Below are 16,835 nucleotides of genomic sequence, written 5' to 3'. Positions count from 1 at the left end.
TAACGCTCGCACTGCAGCGTCATTGTCTGCCGGGAATAAACCACAGAGGAAGAATGCAGGACGGGCACCAAGCTCCAACCTCCGGGGTTAAAAGATTAGGCCAATGTGGAAGTGCCAAAAACGGCAGTTCCTCGAATAGCCACTTGAGGCACACATATATATGTTTACAGTGATGACAGGTGAGATAATTGAGAAAACATATGAGACAGATTAGGGGGGGTGGAGCTGTGATGAGAAGTGAAGCTGTCTGAATGAAGGTTTAACCGTTTTTAAAGGGAACAGTGAATATGCATTGAAACATGGACACCATCACACTGTCTCTCACTGACAGACACGCAATCATGCACGCGCACACACACACACACACACACACACACACATACACACACCCACGCACGCACGCACACGCACACACACACACACACACACACACACACACACACACACACACACACACACACACACACACACACACACACACAGAAGGTAACAGTACTGTCTTACATGTGACCATTGCATCAAGTCAGCATGGATCTCTTCTTGTGAGACCTTCTCATACTTGGGCTCTGGACTCCTGGAGAAGAGAAGCACCATGTTCACATCAGAAAACACACTGGACAAATATCATCATATAAAACAGACTATCCAATTGCGTCCCAATGTATTTTGGTCTGAGGGTCCTATGTGAATTCTCATGACCAGAGATGAACCACTGTGGACTGACTTGTTGTGAATTGACAAAAGAACGGTTGAACATGGGTCAACTAACCCTGGTCTGACCCTGGTCATTGGTGTGAAAATGGTCTAAATCTGGCGTTTTCAAAGTCTGAGACTGTGGGCCTCCCTTCAGACAGTGTATTTGCTTAGTTTAACTCAATTCCTGGATGCCTATGGGATTATTTGATCCCATAGACACTCAACGATTGAGCCAAGATAGCCTGATATTGCTGTTTGACATACTTCAGACTACACCAAATAGATCAAAAGTTTCTGTCTGAAGGCATTTATTTGCTTCTGACTCTGGGAAAGTGGGAAAAGCAGTAAAATTCCCCAAATGTACTGTATTTATTTAACCAAATCACACACATTTAGGCTATTCTATGTGATCTCCTTTTGAGAACAAATAACTAATGTAACATGTTTTTCACTTCCATTCACTGAGCCTCCCCTGAAACTGTTTGGAGCCCCCCTGGAGCGGCCCGCCTCCCACTTTGAAAACCTCTGATCGAAGTCAAAGCTCTCATCTCGTCACCTGTTCTTCTCGGAGCAGAAGGCGAGCCACTTGGCGATGTCTTGCTGGATGCCGTGGATCTGTTCACACTGAGCGCGCTCAGTCTCTCCCAGTTGGGACATGAAGGTGGTCAGCTGGTCTCTCCAGAGGTCAGTGAGCTCCAGGACCACGCTCAGGTCCTCAGTGTCCTGCAGGGGGCGATCAGAGTTTAACCACAGAGGAGGTTACATACAGCAGTTTGTTAAAGTCCCTGGAAACCAAAATCCACAAAAACCTTCTAACTATTAAATTTAGGGTCTTATGTGAGTAATTGTGTGGTTCAGAAAGTACCGGTAGTTGACATTACTTTCAACCCTAACTCCAAAAATCAACACTTTTCTAGAAGGTCTGGATTTCCACTTCCTCATTGAAGAGAGCGGTGCGCACGGTGCTAAAATGCATGATCTTATCACGTCATAAGATTTAATCGAATCACACACACGCATGCACGCGCGCACACACACACTGACACACACAGTAGCGCTGTGCACTCGCAGCGGCAGAGATCTCTTCCTCTCTGTCAGTAGGCTATGTGCCGAGCAACGCGCGAACACACACACACACTCTCTTTCCTTCTCTCTCTCTCTCCGACGGAGAGGGAAACGGAGAGTCTCCGTTTCCCCGTTTCCCTCTCTCTCTCTCTCTCTCTCTCTCTCGGAGACCTGCTGCAGACGGGACACGCCCACACAGTCCGCGGGAGAAAATACACTCTAAAATCGATATGCTTAGTCAATCTTGGTGATTTATTTATTTAATTATGTATTTATTTATTTATTGCATGTTTTTAGCGGGGGGGGGGTCCTATCTGGAGGAAACCCCAGGGGATGCAGGGGGAGAACATGCAAAATCCACACAGAAAGGCCCTTTTGACGAGTCCATCTGGGCAGTGGGCACTGAGGACATGGAGACACAACATGTATGTTAGGGTTAATACTCCTGTCAGTACCCCTGACCAAGGCACTGGCAAAAGAACTGGATTTGGTCCCTGGGCGCTGCACAGTGGCTGCCCACTGCTCCTAGTTCTAGGAAGGTTCCTAGTAGAGGATGGGTCAAATGCAGAGGATGAATTTCCCCGTGGGGATAAATGGATAACTTGACTTAACCCTCAGCGCCCACAGCGTCCCAGGTGTAAATCAACCCCAGGACCTTCTAGCTAAGGGTCTTCTGTAGTAGCAGGGTGGGGATGGGTAAAATAATATAAAGTATAGAAAACAATCAAACATCTGGACAGAAAAAACTGCTGTTCAGGAAGTTAAGAAATTTCCATAATTCACATATTGATATAGTCCAGAATAACACAGTAGTAACATTACAGTGCATACATATGGTACAGGTACAGGTAAAAATGTCAAAACTCAAAAGCAGAATTTGCATGTGCACTTGTATTTGCATGCAAGTTTTGTCTGGTCGATTATTTTACTTACTTACCGATTTGGTCATTTATCCTTGATTTTTGTGCTAGCATAGGTAACTAGGCTAATTAGTTTAATGGTTTCTTTGTCTGTTTTAAGTGTGTTTGTTTTGTGTTGAGAGCCGCAACTGAATTGGAGGTGAAGATGAAGAGGCAGAGTTACCTTGAAAGTGAAGAGGAAGAGGAGGAGTTACCTTGGCGGTGAGGACGCCGCTGCAGTGTCGTGCGGTGTTGCTCCAGCTCTGCTCGCTCACATGCAGCCTGCTGACCAGCTGCAGCTTCTTCATGCTGATCACCTGACCACAACAACACAACACACTCCCTACCTTTACAGTTTACATTTAAATATGGCGTGTTTGTGCAGGATGCCCTGTGTCACGCAATGATGACGATTCCCTCTGACCAATCAGCAGTCTGCAGTGTTTTCACGTCAAATCATGTCGTTTGGAACCTTGACGGAGGTGCTGCCAAAAAAAAGTAGCAGGTACCAGAGCCAGGACCATGCGGTGGAAAAGCATCTATACTGACCTTCAGGGCCAGGCTGAAGGTGGCCCGGCTCCAGCCGTCTCTCTCCTCGCTCAGCTGCAGCAGCTGAGCCTCCAGCCGATGCCTCTGCATCTCATACAGCTGGTGGTAACTCTGCACCAGGCTGAGGACCATACAGTACATCTCACTGCTCTGTGTGTGTGTGTGTGTGTGTGTGTGTGTGTGTGTGTGTGTGTGTGTGTGTGTGTGTGTGTGTGTGTGTGTGTGTGTGTGTGTGTGTGTGTGTGTGTGTGACTCTGACTGACTCTGAGTTGCTGTGCGCCTGCTGCAGCGCCTCGGCCAGCTGTTGCTGAGCCCGCTCGGCATGCTGGGACACCGAGGTGTCATGCTCTCTGATCCTGGACAACTCGCTGAGGAGAGAGAGAGGCACGCACGCACGCAAGCATACACACACACGCGCACACGCGCACACACACACACACACACACACACACACACACACACACACACACACACACACAGTTACACACGAATTTCACTTGAGAATCTTTCACAATAAAAGGATTTTTGCAACCAAAAAAACAACCTCTTTGCATGTTCATGACTTGCGACGTTTTTGTTGTGGCTGCCATCTTGATGCCCAATCTGATTGCCTCTATTTGCTGCGTCATTGGAAACAGATTGGAACCATTGAACACTAGTGGCAAACAAATGTTCATATCTCAAAAACTATCGCTACATTACATCGCTTATCTTTTGACATTGTGAGGGAGAGCAGAAGTAGCTAAATGGTTTGATGTATAATATGTATGTAGTGTTAAAGAGCATGGGGCAGGTTAGAGACCCCAATCAGTCAATGTGTAGGTGAATTATGGAGGAACTCGATTTTCACATTAAGACATTTACATATACACTACAGTGACTTCTGGGGTCGTTTTACTTTTTGAGCTTTTATTTTGACATCTTGGATCCCAAAACTCTGACGTCACAGTGGGGAGTCGCCAGGCATGACCGTCTGTCCCTCTGTCTGTCGTCACTTAGGTCAGGGCTGTCAGTCACACACTATGGATGCTAACGCCGGTTTTCAGGAGGAAGAGGAGGTAGCAAATGTTTATGCACATGCATATGATGGCCTCAGCCTAATTTTGACAGTGAAAGAGAGCAGGAACAGCCCAGCTACGAAACAACGGACCGCGGAGAGAGTTGAGAAAGCAAGTGAGCGGAGGCGGGCCGAGGTGCGGACTGTAATTCGATACACACACACGCACGCACACACACACACACACACACGCGCGCAAAAGTGACGTATCACTCGTGTCCAGCCATCTGGCCGAGTTAGAGCCGAAGTCCCGAACACAGTGAGAAAACCTCCCGAAGCTGCTGCTGCAGCGGGGTGCATATTGTCCGGCCAGCCGACCGAGAGGCATGCGAGCCGGGCACTATTAAACAGTTGGGGTGTGTGAGGTGGCTGGCTGTGGAGGTGGCAGTTTCACAGCCCGGGCATTCCTCCTCCTCCTCCTTCTTTCTCCCGCACAGCAGAGCGGACCCCAGGCTGCAGACAGCCCGGCGCGGCGCAGAGCAGAGCAGAGCAGAGCAGCGGTGCTGTGCTGTGCTGTGCTGTGCTGTGCTGCTTGGGGAGGAAGGAGCCGCAGCCTCCCCCTCCCTCGAGTGAAGAGAGACGAGAAAGAGAGCGTGTCACACAGCGTAGACACACACACACACACACACACACACACACACACCGAGAGAGCGAGAGAGCGAGAGAGAGAGAGAGAAAGAGAGAGAGAGAGAGAGAGAGAGAGAGAGAGAGAGAGAGATAGAGCGTGTCTGCGCAGACAAGCACAGTGGGAGGGGATAGGGAGACACGCACGCGGGAGCCACTCCCCACTGTGATGTAGCAGGCTTTTTCTTGTCAGAATAAAAGTCTGTTATTTCCTTCTGAAAAAGGAAGGTGTTTTTCTCCATTCTTTTTTTCAAACTTTTTTTTTTTTTTTTTTAATGATGCATTAACTTTTCAAATGGACATAGGGACAAGGTTAAGTATACATTTAGCAAAGGAATTACCCTGCTCCATGCTCTTTAAAGCTGTGTGAAGTGTCACCGTTTTAAAATGTGAGTCTAGTCAAAAGTGCAGCCTGCAGTCAGCTAGAGTGAATTATGACATCACTGCTCTAGCTTGGCTCCATAAGCTCCCATTATAAAGGTTGAAATAGGTATAATTTAAACTGTAATTTTTCAAAAAGTACAAAAGGTAGCAAAGAGCTGAATAAGAGTAATAAAGTACTAAAAGTGGCGACCCGTTTAAAGTTTGAATGGAGTGTCTAGCTTAAAGTATGAAAGAGTAGTCAAAAGAGATAAAGACTAGATAAAGAGAGAGTTGTTGTTCATGGTTTTGAACAGTCATAGACTTGCACGCATTGTAAAAACAGCTACTGTGTGCTGCATTTGGGCATCAAGATGGCCGCCACAACAAAAACAAACATTCTTCATTAGGTAAAGTTGAGGTGTGAGGGTTAGTGTTGGAGGTGTGGCCTGTGTTGGAGGCATGGCCTACGTGTGGAGCAGCTGCGCGGAGCTCTTGAAGCGGAGGATCTCCTCGGTGAGCCGGCGGTCGAGCGCCCGCTGAGCCAGCGCCTCTGTGTGCAGAGCCTTCAGCCTGCGGGGGACTCGCTCCAGCAGAGACTGGTACCTCTGTCTGCAACAACACAACACACAACGGCCGCTCAACGGACTGAACACATTCAGTGTGTGTGTGTGTGTGTGTGGGGGGGGGGGTTTGTCTGGGTAGTGTAGAAGTCAAAGCTCTCCCACCACAGAGACCCGGGTTCAATTCCCGGCAGCGGTGCCTCCAGCTTAGTCAGTCGTTCCTACAGACACACAATTGGCCGTGTCTGCGGGGGGGAAGGCGGTAGGCTATGAGTCCTGGTCGCTGCACTGGCGCCTCCACTGGTCAGTTGGGGTGGCTCTTCGGGGGGAATTTGTTGGTAGGCAGGGAATCTATCACTGCACCACCAGGACCCAGACGCCTCGAGTGATACTATTTTTTGGTCCTGTAGTGTTACAATGTTTTGGTTCTGTAGTGTTACAGGGTGTTTTGGTGCTGTAGTGTTACAGTGTGATTTGGTCCTGTAGTGTTACAGTGTGTTTTGGTGCTGTAGTGTTACAGTGTGTTTTGGTGCTGTAGTGTTACAGTGTGTTTTGGTACTGTAGTGTTACAGTGTGTTTTGGTGCTGTAGTGTTACAGTGTGTTTTGGTGCTGTAGTGTTACAGTGTGTTTTGGTTCTGTAGTGTTACAGTGTGTTTTGGTGCTGTAGTGTTACAGTGTGTTTTGGTTCTGTAGTGTTACAGTGTGTTTTGGTATTGTAGTGTTACAGTGTGTTTTGGTGCTGTAGTGTTACAGTGTGTTTTGGTATTGTAGTGTTACAGTGTGTTTTGGTGCTGTAGTGTTATAGTGTGTTTTGGTACTGTAGTGTTACGGTGTGTTTTGGTGCTGACCTGAGGCTGGCCAGCAGCTGTCCTCTCTCTGCACAGCCCACGCTGACCTGGCGGATGAGCTCGTGGAACACCGTGTTGTAGATGTTCTGCTCGGCCCGCACCAGCTCCAACAGACCCTCCATCTGCAACACATGACCCACCACACTGTTCCTCGTCTGCACACATCTGCACAGCCCTTTACATCCACACTGTGTTTCTTCATAGGCTACCGACATCGATATGACAACAGGAAAAATGAGAGCAGGCGCTAACACACATGCCTTCCTCAGTGGCACTAACGCACATGCCTTCCTCTGTGGCACTAACACACATGCCTTCCTCTGTGGCACTAACACACATGCCTTGCTCTGTGACACTAACACACATGCCTTCCTCTGTGGCACTAACACACATGCCTTCCTCTGTGGCACTAACACACATGCCTTCCTCTGTGGCACTAACACACATGCCTTCCTCTGTGGCACTAACACACATGCCTTCCTCTGTGGCACTAACACACATGCCTTCCTCTGTGACACTAACACACATGCCTTCCTCTGTGGCACTAACGCACATGCCTTCCTCTGTGACACTAACACACATGCCTTCCTCTGTGGCACTAACGCACATGCCTTCCTCTGTGGCACTAACACACATGCCTTCCTCTGTGGAACTAACACACATGCCTTCCTCTGTGGCACTAACACACATGCCTTGCTCAGTGGCACTAACACACATGCCTTCCTCTGTGGCACTAACACACATGCCTTCCTCTGTGACACTAACACACATGCCTTCCTCTGTGGCACTAACACACATGCCTTCCTCTGTGGCACTAACGCACATGCCTTCCTCTGTGGCACTAACACACATGCCTTCCTCTGTGGCACTAACACACATGCCTTCCTCTGTGGCACTAACACACATGCCTTGCTCAGTGGCACTAACACACATGCCTTCCTCTGTGGCACTAACGCACATGCCTTCCTCTGTGGCACTAACGCACATGCCTTCCTCTGTGGCACTAACACACATGCCTTCCTCTGTGGCGCTAACACACATGCCTTCCTCTGTGGCACTAACACACATGCCTTCCTCTGTGGCACTAACACACATGCCTTCCTCTGTGGCACTAACACACATGCCTTCCTCTGTGGCACTAACACACATGCCTTCCTCTGTGACACTAACACACATGCCTTCCTCTGTGGCACTAACACACATGCCTTCCTCTGTGGCACTAACACACATGCCTTCCTCTGTGGCACTAACACACATGCCTTCCTCTGTGGCACTAACACACATGCCTTCCTCTGTGGCACTAACACACATGCCTTCCTCTGTGACACTAACACACATGCCTTCCTCTGTGGCACTAACACACATGCCTTCCTCTGTGGCACTAACACACATGCCTTCCTCTGTGACACTAACACACATGCCTTCCTCTGTGGCACTAACACACATGCCTTCCTCTGTGACACTAACACACATGCCTTCCTCTGTGGCACTAACGCACATGCCTTCCTCTGTGACACTAACACACATGCCTTCCTCTGTGACACTAACGCACATGCCTTCCTCTGTGACACTAACACACATGCCTTCCTCTGTGACACTAACGCACATGCCTTCCTCTGTGACACTAACGCACATGCCTTCCTCTGTGACACTAACACACATGCCTTCCTCTGTGGCACTAACACACATGCCTTCCTCTGTGACACTAACACACATGCCTTCCTCTGTGACACTAACACACATGCCTTCCTCTGTGACACTAACACACATGCCTTCCTCTGTGGCACTAACGCACATGCCTTCCTCTGTGACACTAACACACATGCCTTCCTCTGTGGCACTAACACACATGCCTTCCTCTGTGGCACTAACACACATGCCTTCCTCTGTGACACTAACACACATGCCTTCCTCTGTGACACTAACACACATGCCTTCCTCTGTGGCACTAACACACATGCCTTCCTCTGTGACACTAACACACATGCCTTGCTCAGTGGCACTAACGCACATGCCTTGCTCAGTGGCACTAACACACATGCCTTCCTCTGTGGCACTAACACACATGCCTTCCTCTGTGGCACTAACACACATGCCTTCCTCTGTGACACTAACACACATGCCTTGCTCAGTGGCACTAACGCACATGCCTTGCTCAGTGGCACTAACACACATGCCTTGCTCTGTGGCACTAACACACATGCCTTCCTCTGTGACACTAACACACATGCCTTCCTCTGTGGCACTAACACACATGCCTTGTAGTGTCACTTCCTTGCAAATATGGTTCCTCTATCTGGAGTTACAGGACAGTGGGGCTGCAACTAACGATTATTTTCTCGATTAATCGATTCGTTGTTTGGTCTATAAAATGACAGAAAATGGTGAAAAATGTCGATCAGTGTTTCCTAAAGTCCAAGATGATGTCCTCAAATGTCTTGTTTTGTCCACAACCCAAAGATATTCAGTTTACTGTCATAGAGGAGTCAAGAAACAAGAACATATTTATATTCAAGAAGCTGGAATCTGAGAATGTTGACTTTCTTTAAAAAAAAAAAGTAAATAAATCATAAATCATAACTTAATCGATTATCAAAATAGTTGGTGATTAATTGAATAGTTGGATGAACTAATGGATGAATAGATTAATAGTAGCAGCTCTACAGGACAGACTGTACATGGTGTCTGCGCTGTCATTTCAATCAATTTGACGGGGTCGAGGTCTATCGTTTTTTATACGGCACGTCTACACTTGACTCTCTCTTCCTGGCTCTCTGCAGACCGGTTCATGTGAATCCTCTATAATATATACAATATTTAAATGTTTGTTATATAATGGTGTATATTGATATTTATTTCAAGCTGCATGTCTCAGTAAAGTTCTACTTTCGCTACAGAATTTAATCTGGGGAAACTGCTTGAATCTGTGTCTCATACTTCCCCTTTGTGATTTAGGCTAAGATATGTATATATTTACATAAAAAAAACTGCGGGAAAGTAACAATTGTTCACAAGTGTCACAAGTCTGCATGTTAAATGATGGACATTTTGTTGTCTGCCTGTCTACCTAACTGCCTTGCTGTCTGTTTCTCTGCCCGCCTGTCTCTTTCTCACTCCGTCTGTCTGCCTGCCTGCCTGCCTGCCTGTCTGTCTGTCTGTCTGTCTGCCTGTCTGTCTGCCTGCCTGTCTGTCTGTCTGTCTGTCTGTCTGCCTGCCTGCCTGCCTGCCTGTCTGTCTGTCTGTCTGTCTGTCTGCCTGCCTGCCTGCCTGTCTGTCTGTCTGTCTGTCTGTCTGCCTGCCTGCCTGCCTGCCTGCCTGCCTGTCTGTCTGTCTGTCTGTCTGTCTGTCTGCCTGCCTGTCTGTGTACCTGGGAGAGCTCGGTCAGCTCTTCACTCTGCTGCTCCACCCCGGCCTTCTTAAGCATATGATCCATCATCTTCATCAGCTGCACTGCCTCCATTCTGCCGCTGGGCCTCCTGGACCAGACACACAAAAACTCTGTTTAAATACAGCTACTGAACGTTAGAAATGCTCCAGAATTCACATTTTGGTAACACTTTATATTAAGGTAGACATTCACCATTAATTCGTTTCTTATTAGCATGTATATTAGTAGCATATTGGCAGTGTATTAGTCATTATAAAGCACTTATTAATGCCTTATTATGCATGATCATATTCTACAACTACTAGGCCATTAACTAAGAGTTTCCCCTCAATAACCTCCTAATCACTGCTTATTGATAGTAAGGAAAGAAGTTGTAAATATTGAGCTAAGACCATAATGAACATTCATTAAATTAATAACAGTAATTAGGAGTTTATTGAGGGATAAATCTTAAGTTAATGGCCTAGTAGTTGTAGAATATGATCATGCAGAATAAGGCATTAATAAGTGCTTTATAATGATTAATAAACTAATAATGCTAATATGCTACTAATATGCATGCTAATGAGCAACTAGTTCATGGTGAATGTGTGTTGTGTTACCATCATATTTAACTGGGTTGAATTGATTCAGATTGTAAGTGTTTGTACTCACAGTGAAGGGAAGACCCTGAGCCTCTGGTCCTGGTCCTGCAGCTGCACCGTGAAGTTACTGAAACAAGACCACCGGGCGGAACATGACCTGACACACTGATCACTGTGACTGCAGCCTGACACACTGATCACTGTGACTGCAGCCTGACACACTGATCACTGTGACTGCAGCCTGACACACTGATCACTGTGACTGCAGCCTGACACACTGATCACTGTGACTGCAGCCTGACACACTGATCACTGTGACTGCAGTCTGACACACTGATCACTGTGACTGCAGTCTGACACACTGATCACTGTGACTGCAGTCTGACACACTGATCACTGTGACTGCAGCCTGACACACTGATCACTGTGACTGCAGCCTGACACACTGATCACTGTGACTGCAGTCTGACACACTGATCACTGTGACTGCAGTCTGACACACTGATCACTGTGACTGCAGTCTGAACCTGACACACTGATCACTGTGACTGCAGTCTGACACACTGATCACTGTGACTGCAGTCTGAACCTGACACACTGATCACTGTGACTGCAGTCTGACACACTGATCACTGTGACTGCAGTCTGACACACTGATCACTGTGACTGCAGTCTGACACACTGATCACTGTGACTGCAGTCTGAACCTGACACACTGATCACTGTGACTGCAGTCTGAACCTGACACACTGATCACTGTGACTGCAGCCTGACACACTGATCACTGTGACTGCAGCCTGACACACTGATCACTGTGACTGCAGTCTGAACCTGACACACTGATCACTGTGACTGCAGCCTGACACACTGATCACTGTGACTGCAGCCTGACACACTGATCACTGTGACTGCAGCCTGACACACTGATCACTGTGACTGCAGCCTGACACACTGATGATCACTGTGACTGCAGTCTGAAAACACATTACAGGGTTCATTTTCAATTTATAAAATGCCATACTTTGTCCTAGACCTTGATTTGTTTCGAAAATGTTGTCTAGTGTTCAATGTGATTCACGCATATAGACATTTTGCACCTGCTAACTAGGTTATATCGCTGTATAGATGAATATTGTTCTTCTTCACAGCGACAAATATCAAAATATGTGAGATGATTGGCAGGGTTCCTTAGGCTAGAAAGGAGCGCGCTCTGGTTCTAGTTTGATACAATGCATGCTGACAGCAGCTGGTTAATGAGACCATCCTTTTATCTGAACATTATTCTTCACATCAACAAAAACTGCGGACTCAATGTGGGTCTACAACATCAAGGCTAGAATGATGTGTGTATCAGACCTGAACCACATTTTCCATACTTTTCCACACTTTTTCTTTTAATTTCCAAACTATTCAAGACCTGGAAATCATCAAATTCATTTGTAATACTTTTGCAGACTTTCCGGACCTGCGTAGCAACCCTGATATAGAGCAGGAATAAAATCAGGTAGGATGTCACAGTAAATACGAGAAAGCAGAATATAATCTGGACTGACTCTTCGTAGAAGTCCAGGCCCTGCAGCCCTTTGTTCTTCACTATGTGATATTCCTCTGGGATCAGACTCTCTGAGAGACTCAGCTCCTGGAAGACAGGGAGAATGGGAAGTTACCAATCAGAGACTGGGAAGTTACCAATCACAGACTGGGAAGGTTACCAGCAGAGACTGGAAAATTACCAATCAGAGACTGGGAAGTTACCAATCAGAGACTGGGAAGGTTACCAGCAGAGACTGGGAAGTTACCAATCAGAGACTGGGAAGTTACCAGCAGAGACTGGGAAGTTACCAATCAGAGACTGGAAGGTTACCAGCAGAGACTGGGAAGTTACCAATCAGAGACTGGGAGGTTACCAGCAGAGACTGGGAAGTTACCAATCAGAGACTGGGAAGTTACCAATCAGAGACTGGGAAGTTAATAGCAGAGACCAGTCTAACAGTAACACATATGTGGGAACGTGTATTTCAATGCAAAATTATCTTTGTGGTAGCTCTAGGGATGCACGATATTGGATTTTTTTTTTTTTTTCTGCAGATTTGTTTGCCGATATTTTCCAACTAGGCTATCGAACCCAATATATGTGCGCAACCCCCCCCCCCCCCCCCCCTCCCCCCTCCCAGTGAACATCAAGTCGCTCCTGTAGTGGAATTAACACATTATCACTCTTATCATGATGGCCCATTTGCAGATGCAGACATAAATAGGCTGCTTTCAAATTGTACACATTCACTGGGCAAAATACGAAAACTCCCAACTTAGGTTATGTAAAACAAACATGGTATATTTTCTTGCAGGATGTAGTTAAGCGCGCCTCAACCTCTGCAGCCCAGCAGGCTGGTCTGGTGCTTCTCATAAAAGGCAGACTTCCGATATAGATATTTGGATGTAATCCAAAAGGTACTGGAGCACACAGATCAAGTATATAATGAAGTTTTTATTAAACTAACGTTTCGACACTACTGTGTCTTCATCAGAGTTATATGGTATATTTTCTGTAGTTATTTATGTAAGCACTGAGCATTTGGGCGTAATTAATGCATCATTTTATCGGCCTGTCACATCGGCAGAAATGTTCACTGTTCATTTTAAAGCCTTTATCGGCCGATACCGATGACGTGCCGATATCATCGTGCATCCCTGCTTTGTGGTGTTAGCTTGCTGGCTAACAAAGAGTCTTTTTCACAGCTGGCATTCTAAGCTAGCTGGCACATTTGCCTGGCTTGTGATTGGCTGAAAGATGAGCAGCGTAACGAGCCGTCCCAAAAAAAGACAGATAAGCCAAAAAGGCCACCGGTGCTGTGCCTGCCTGGGTGTGGGCGTGGCCATTCCTCTCAGCCAGCGGAGGGAGGCGTGTCTTCTTCCTCTGGGTTGCCATGGCATCACACAGGAAGGAAATGTCCCTGGATGGACACCATCCACACAGAAAAGAGACAGCACACAGATTAAGTATATATATCTGCAGGTTTCAGACAGGCACATTCAAGACCTTTAACAGTTGAATGCTACCTGGCACTGAATTTACGGCCAATTTAAAAAACTAAAATAAAGAAACAAAGCACCAGCAGTGTAATAAAATATCTGATCAAATATTCAGTCTTCTTGCATTTAGGAAGTTGCTGCAAATACTTTCCAATAAAAGTGACACCGTACACTTACACACTTTACATCTGACTGAATCCAAATAACATATAACATACCAACATAATACATAATGCAACATTGTGCATGACTATCAAACACGTGTAGATTGTCACACTCCTGGTCTGTCTGACTGACCTGCCGGCTCCGTTCAGGGACGTGGGTTGCTCCAGGAAGTATTTGTATTTGTTGCGTCCGAGCGGGTGATGCCAGACTGCGTCCGGGCGTCTGATCCCACAGCCCTGTAACAAAAACAAACCTGCTTTTAGTCTGATCCCACAGCCCTGTAACAAAAACAAACCTGCTTTTACTGAACAACAGCAGACATATGCAAAGTCATAAAAAAGACTGACGCTGTGCACAAAGACCATCTCCTAACGTTGGGCGATCTTTGAAGAATGGTCAAATAGTTCCCAGCTCATTTCGAATAGTATTTTTGCTAGAAATGCACCATCCCTAGTTCTGCCATTGAGCCTTTTTCACAGCAACCATTTTGTGTCTAAAAGGCAGGGTAAACACAGGTGCAACCAAAACATTAACGAGGGCCCCAGCACTGGAACACCTAAATGGATTGGAAGTTGGAAACCCTCATTAATGTTTTGGTTGCACCTGTGTTTACCCTGCCTTTTAGAAACAATGTGGCTGCTGTGAAAAAGGACAATAGATACAGTCGGACTGCGTGGGAAGGCCCACAAAATGTTACTACGGCTGGCGCACGAGTGGGGTAAAAAACAACAACATATATCACAACTCACCAAAGGACGGTGCTGCTGCTCTACACTACATGATTGGGGATTCTAGAGCAGGTACATATGTCTGTTCAGATGTGTTTACTGCGGTGGTTGAATCCCTGATCCTGTCTGTCTGAGCTGGGCTAGCAGCTAAATACTAACTATGCTGAATGAGGAGAACGTTTTGTTTTTTACCCCACCCTGACCACGCCCCCAGCCAGCTACCCCAGCGTCTATGATGAGACATTGACTGTATGCAGACCTTTTTTTTTTACGCTCTAATTTTTTTAATTCGGTTTTAACAACGGAAGCTGAGAGATTAGGAGAGTAGGCTGCATGTACCTTGGTGTGGCGGTGTGCCTTGGTGTCCCCGGGGCAGACGGTGGAGCTGAGGGACACCAGCAGCTCCTCTGGGATGAACTGGCTTTGAGTCTTTCTGCTGTCAGCCAGGACTCGCTGCTGCAGATCTGGAAGCTCCGCTGCTGCTGAGCAAAACCAGTTCACACTCACACAAACATCTGGAAGCTCCAGCTCACTCTCACACAAACATCTGGAAGCTCCACTGCTGCTGAGCAAAACCAGTTCACACTCACACAAACATCTGGAAGCTCCATTGTTGCTGAGCAAAACCAGTTCACTTCACACTCACACAAACATCTGGAATCTCCACTGCTGCTGAGCAAAACCAGTTCACACTCACACAAACATCTGGAATCTCCACTGTTGCTGAGCAAAACCAGTTCACACTCACACAAACATCTGTAATCTTCACTGCTGCTGAGCAAAACCAGTTCACACTCGCACAAACCAGCAGGCGAGTTCACACTCACTTTACACTCAAACAATCCAGTTCACACTCAGTTTACACTCAAACAAACCAGTTTAATTAGTGTATGTCTGTCTGCGTATGTCTGCACCTATAAACATGTCTGCAAAACGAATGTGCCAAGTCTATCACTATCATCTTCTGTTTGAATGCATTGCACTGACTCAGTGTGCTCTGTAATGAAAGGGTGCTGCACAGACTCAGTGACTGATGCTGTCAATAATGCACACTGAAAAGATCAGAAATGTATACAAAATAATAGCATAATAGTTGCATATCTGCGAGTTCTTGACAGTTTCCACAAGCATTTTTTGTGTTTCCAATGTTACAGTAACAACAACAACAACAACAACAACAAATCATAATCATAATCATAATCATAATAAACATAATAATCATTATCTGTGGGGGGTTTCCTTAATCGTTGTTACTAGCTGTCTGGGGTCATATAACTTCTACCAAAGTCATTTTCTGGTAATACTTTTACTCAAGTGCAAGTGTGGATTTCAGGTAACGTTACTTCATCATCCACCAGGCAGGTAGTGACCAGAATGGAGTAAGCGACAGACTACCAGACAGCTGCCTCCATACTGGCACTGCAGCAGGCTTTCGTTTCCCCTGTAGTGACAGACGCAGCAGAGTAGCTTACCTGTGTCTCCATGACCTGTGTCGGCCTGGGCGGCCGCTAGACGCGTCTTCGTGGAGGCAGACATACCGGATGACTGTGGAGGTTTCTCCGCTAACACTTTTTAGTCAACCATGCAGTCTTGGCGAGCAGAAGATACCTTTTATTTAACGGACAAATCGTCACTTCTCCAACTCTCCTCAGCGCTTGTTCGCTATCATCTCCTTTTGTGTCGCCATGGATACGCCCCGCGCGACTCCAAAAAAGGGGGGGTATGTTCAATCTCCAAAACGGTGTGCACCGTTTGCTTACGGTTTCCGGGTTGAATGCATAGACTGACGTCATGTTTCCTCGAAACTATGCGCACAAGGGCTTTGATTGATGGTATCTCTCGTTTGATGTGTGTGTGTGTGTGTGTGTGTGTGTGTGTGTGTGTGTGTGTGTGTGTGTGTGTGTGTGTGTGTGTGTGTGTGTGTGTGTGTGTGTGTGTGTGTGTGTGTGTGTGTGTGTGTGTGTGTGTGTGTGGTTGCCTCACTACGCGCGCACACACACACACACACACACACACACACACACACACACACACACACACACACACACACACACACACACGCACGGACGCACGCACGCACGCACACAGTGGTGCAACAGATATGTGCAACGCTTGCATACCGGTTCCGTTGAAATGAACGTTTTGCTATTTGTTGTCGGGGCTGAACCATAGGGCTGAACTGAGCCAAGTCAAGCCAAAGCGCTTACATTGATAGAACCGAAGGTTCATTCATTCTACATCAGCGCACAGCAAATCCGCCATGTTGGCCTGAAGG

The 16,835-nt window shown here is 46.8% G+C and overlaps 1 protein-coding gene across 1 annotated transcript in view; it reads right to left on the bottom strand.

The window, feature by feature from the left end:
• axdnd1 (axonemal dynein light chain domain containing 1) overlaps window positions 1-16,096 on the bottom strand; it is a gene marked incomplete at both ends in the record, with an annotated part of 26,460 nt that extends 10,364 nt beyond the window's left edge. Inside the window, 15 exons of the mRNA XM_083648282.1 lie at window positions 1-26; window positions 505-574; window positions 1,253-1,419; window positions 2,876-2,977; window positions 3,210-3,330; window positions 3,473-3,577; window positions 5,722-5,862; window positions 6,663-6,784; window positions 10,030-10,138; window positions 10,705-10,761; window positions 12,188-12,273; window positions 13,495-13,588; window positions 13,965-14,068; window positions 14,900-15,039; window positions 16,033-16,096. The exon at window positions 1-26 is cut by the window's left edge and continues 209 nt beyond it. Coding sequence (XP_083504408.1) covers window positions 1-26; window positions 505-574; window positions 1,253-1,419; window positions 2,876-2,977; window positions 3,210-3,330; window positions 3,473-3,577; window positions 5,722-5,862; window positions 6,663-6,784; window positions 10,030-10,138; window positions 10,705-10,761; window positions 12,188-12,273; window positions 13,495-13,588; window positions 13,965-14,068; window positions 14,900-15,039; window positions 16,033-16,096 — 1,508 coding nt within the window. The remainder of the gene's footprint in view (window positions 27-504; window positions 575-1,252; window positions 1,420-2,875; window positions 2,978-3,209; window positions 3,331-3,472; window positions 3,578-5,721; window positions 5,863-6,662; window positions 6,785-10,029; window positions 10,139-10,704; window positions 10,762-12,187; window positions 12,274-13,494; window positions 13,589-13,964; window positions 14,069-14,899; window positions 15,040-16,032) is intronic.
• Window positions 16,097-16,835: the final 739 nt, after the last annotated feature.

This window comes from Poromitra crassiceps, assembly GCF_964638095.1.
Source record: "Poromitra crassiceps genome assembly, chromosome: 12".
Classification (NCBI taxonomy): domain Eukaryota; kingdom Metazoa; phylum Chordata; class Actinopteri; order Beryciformes; family Melamphaidae; genus Poromitra; species Poromitra crassiceps.
The sequence above is the reverse complement of the archived record's forward strand: the minus strand, read 5'-3'. Positions and strand labels throughout refer to the sequence as shown.